The sequence below is a fragment of the Apaloderma vittatum genome, unplaced genomic scaffold (assembly GCF_000703405.1).
Source record: "Apaloderma vittatum isolate BGI_N311 unplaced genomic scaffold, ASM70340v1 scaffold16315, whole genome shotgun sequence".
Classification (NCBI taxonomy): domain Eukaryota; kingdom Metazoa; phylum Chordata; class Aves; order Trogoniformes; family Trogonidae; genus Apaloderma; species Apaloderma vittatum.
In genome coordinates this window covers 2,073-5,644 of record NW_009716687.1, presented here as the reverse complement: position 1 = coordinate 5,644, position 3,572 = coordinate 2,073, and the positions used below count along the sequence as shown (strand labels likewise).

Genomic DNA, 3,572 nt, shown 5'->3' with positions numbered 1-3,572 from the left:
CTGCGGTTTGGTGGGGGCGACCGCCTGGCACTGGATGAGGTCTTCGGGGGGAGGGACGGGGAGTACGACAGGAGGGGAGCTCCAAGCGTCTTTGTTTACTAAGAGAACGTCGATGGGACCGGTCGTGCTCTTCAGGTGGATCTGGTATTTCTTCTGCCCGTTTAAGCCCTGAAAAAAGGCCGAAGCGAAACGCAACCACGCGTGAAATGCCCGCTCCGAACACAAATTTCCACTCCACACCATTCCCCTGACTCCCAGGACTGTCCTCTTCCCCCTGTGCTCCTGCAATGACTCGCGTTCTTCCAAACAACGGAGCCTCCTGGTGATTATTTAATAACCAGACGCTTCCTTGGGCTACCAATGCACAGAATCACAGAATGTTGGGGTTGGAAGGGACCTCTGAAGATCATCTAGTCCAACCTTCATCCCAGCATACCCAACCACTACACCACAGCCTCAAGTGCTAGATCTGCTTTTTCTTTAAACACCTCCAGGGTTGGTGACTCCACCACCTCCCTGGGCAGCCTGTTCCAGTGCCTCACCACTCGTTCAGGAAAGAACTTCCTCCCAATATCCAATCTAAACTTACCCTGATGCAACTTGAGGCCATTTCCCCTTGTCCTGTCATTAGTAATTAGAGAGAAGAGACCAGCACCAGCCTCACTACAGCCTCCTTTTAGGTAGCTGTAGAGGGCAAGAAGGTCTCCTCTCAGCCTCCTCTTCTCCAGACTAAACAAACCCAGCTCCCTCAGCCGCTCTTCACAGGGCAGGTTTTCCAGACCTCTCACAAGCCTTGTTGCCCTTCTCTGCACCCGCTCCAGCACCTCGATGTCCTTCTTGTACTGTGGTGACCAAAACTGGACACAGTACTCCTCCCACCATCCCCTGACCACCAACTCCCGTCAACTTGTCAACTCAGCAACAGCCCCTGTCCCGACACACGGATCTCTCACCTCGGGGACGGGAACCTCCAGACGCGTGCCTGACGGGGCTCGAATCGCCAGGAGGGTGTCTCCTGTGAACAGAGGCTGGTGAGCGCTCAGCAGGCACAAGCTGTTCCGACGACAACGAAGTGCTGACGAAGAGCCCCTCCCCAAAGCGCCCTCTCCCCCGTGCCCTTTCCCGGGGAGGATTGCCATTTACACCCACCCGACCCGAAGCACAGAATCGTTTTGGTTGGAAAAGACCTTTGTGAGCGTTGAGTCCAACCATTAACCAGTCTCTCAATGATGAAGAACCTGCAAAGCTGCTCTCAAACCAACCCTGAGGATTTTTAGCAGCGTCCTTAGCAGGATTGACCTTCCTGTCCCTCAGAAAGCCAGCGCTGTGAACATTAGACGCCTTCAGAGCGAGCACTTAGAAGCTTTCATTTCGACTGTTTCAGCTTTCGTGTGGTGAGTATTCACACTTCAGAGGTGATTCTGTGCTAATCTCCACGGGATAATTAACAAAGATCCCCAGAGCGATGAGAGAGTGGACAGCGAAAGAGTGCGTCCTTTAATTGCAGGCAGGTAAAGGCCAGACTGGCAAAAGGTTGAGTCATTAAAAATACCACAGGATTTCTCAGGAAGATTCTCTTAATAAGCCTGCACTTTGTAAAAATAATCAAGAGATATTGAAAATGCATAAAAAAGCTCAAAAGACACGAGCTCAAGCTTTAAGATCTGTTAGTTTTGAATACAGGTGCTGCATTTTTATCTCTCATTTAGCTATGTCCCAAACACTTTGTCCTAACTCACTCGGAGAAAGCGAGCGCTATGGCAGTCAGTCGGAAAAACCACAGCTCAAGAACACAAGAGGTCCAACAGAGAACCTCTGCACGGCTCAGATGCTCAGGAGAGGGGAAAAAAAGCCACATAAGGCATATTCATATGGGAAAACGGAACAGAAAATGGAAAAAGCACAGATGAAGCCTCTGTTCTAGAAGGATTTCAGCGAGATCCGATCTCTGCGCCATCTCGGTCAGGTCTGACTTCAGAAAAACAGGTGCGACGGAACGCAAGACGCTCAGCCAGCCAAGCAATAAGCTGTCTGCTGGTCTCCAGCGAACTCTTCCAGCCCGTTACGTTATCTGGCCCTCGATGCTGCCAAACTGAAAATGCAATCCCTGTCCATCCCCCTCCCAAAAAAAGCGCTAGCTGAAATGAGAAGAAACAGCCAAGCGGAGCGTGTGAGGGATGCCGAAGTTACAGCAGGAACCTGAGCAGCACGAAGGCTGGTGAACAAGGAAAACACACAAAAGCAAAGATGAAAAAGCAGAAGAGCTGGCGAGGAGAAGAAAGTGAGATGAGGAGAGAGTCAGACAAGGGTGAAGGCAGTACGCGAGGGAGCGAGGTCACAGCAAGCTCCTTTCCGTCCTGCTCTTCACCACCTCCCCTATTCTTGCTGGCAGAGGACACGCTGCAGCTGAGGGACCCCTTTTGGCCCCGTTTCCTTCTGCGTGCGCCCAGATTTCTACCACGTGATAAAATGGCCCCGTTTCCTTCTGCGTGCGCCCGGATTTCTACCACACGATAAAACCTGCTTCCTATTATCAGGATGCTGTCCACTCAAGCCTTTAAAATCAAAGGCTTCCAGCACAACACACACGCACCCGCACGGTGAAAGCCCTTAGGAACAGCAGCTACAATCCTTCATGTACATCTCCCCCCTCTGACGGTGACACGGAAGCCGCAACTCCGCGGTGCGCAAACCCAGGGCGGCGTCAGAGCTCGTGCTATGTTTAACTCGGCGCCGCTGGGCAGCCTGTGGTTCGCCGCCTCCTTTTTTTCTGGAGAAAGGAGAGCAGCCGGGACAGAGCGACGGGGCCACGGCTTCAAATGGAACGTCTGTCTCAAAGCAAGTGCCGTTTCCTCACCTGTGAAGCACTTGCAGATGTCTTCGTGCGTCACGTACGCTAATGTTGCCAAGGTTAAGGAGATGGGCTACGGAAGGAGAACTCGGAGGGCAGCCGGCGTTTCCGGAAGGGTCTTCGCGCTGCGCTCAGAAGCGCGCTCACCGGAGCTGACACCCTAAGGCAAGCAAAACCACGAGAGCAGCTCCACACTCAAAGCGGGCTCTGCGGCTCAGAGGGAAGCGCTTTTCCCGTCACGCTGAACACGACGAGCGTTTTTAACTTCAAAAAGCTGGACAACGAGGCGTACGCCACGGAGTCACCCAGATTTCAAAGCCTGGTGCTGCCTCTTGGCCCTTTCAGCGTGGATCCTCCAGCAGCACAAGGTCACCACCCCTGTCTCTGCCCTGAGCACCGACACAGCCCTCAGGTCAGAGAATCCTAAAAGTTTCAGCTGGAAGAGACCTTGAAGATCATCGAGTCCAAGCTTTTCCCAGCTCTATCAACAACACTAAACCACATCCTTCAACCCAACACCCACCCGTCTGTTCAACACCTCCAGGGATGGGACTCAGCCCCCTCCCTGGGCAGGCTGTGCCAGTGCCCAACAACCCTCCCAGTAAAGAAATTCTTCCCGATACCCAACCTGAACCTCCCCTGACACAACTTTAAGCCACTGATCTGTGTCTCTGCTTCCCAGCCCAGCGAGCAAACGCAGAGACAGAGCGGTCGGTTCGTG

The 3,572-nt window shown here is 53.1% G+C and overlaps 1 protein-coding gene across 1 annotated transcript in view; it reads right to left on the bottom strand.

The window, feature by feature from the left end:
* Nucleotides 1–3,572, bottom strand: part of E2F4 (E2F transcription factor 4, p107/p130-binding) — a gene marked incomplete at its 5' end in the record, with an annotated part of 7,987 nt that overhangs the window by 3,861 nt on the left and 554 nt on the right. Inside the window, 3 exons of the mRNA XM_009869647.1 lie at nucleotides 5–168; nucleotides 954–1,015; nucleotides 2,858–2,924. Of these exons, the coding sequence (XP_009867949.1) occupies nucleotides 5–168; nucleotides 954–1,015; nucleotides 2,858–2,924 (293 nt within the window). The remainder of the gene's footprint in view (nucleotides 1–4; nucleotides 169–953; nucleotides 1,016–2,857; nucleotides 2,925–3,572) is intronic.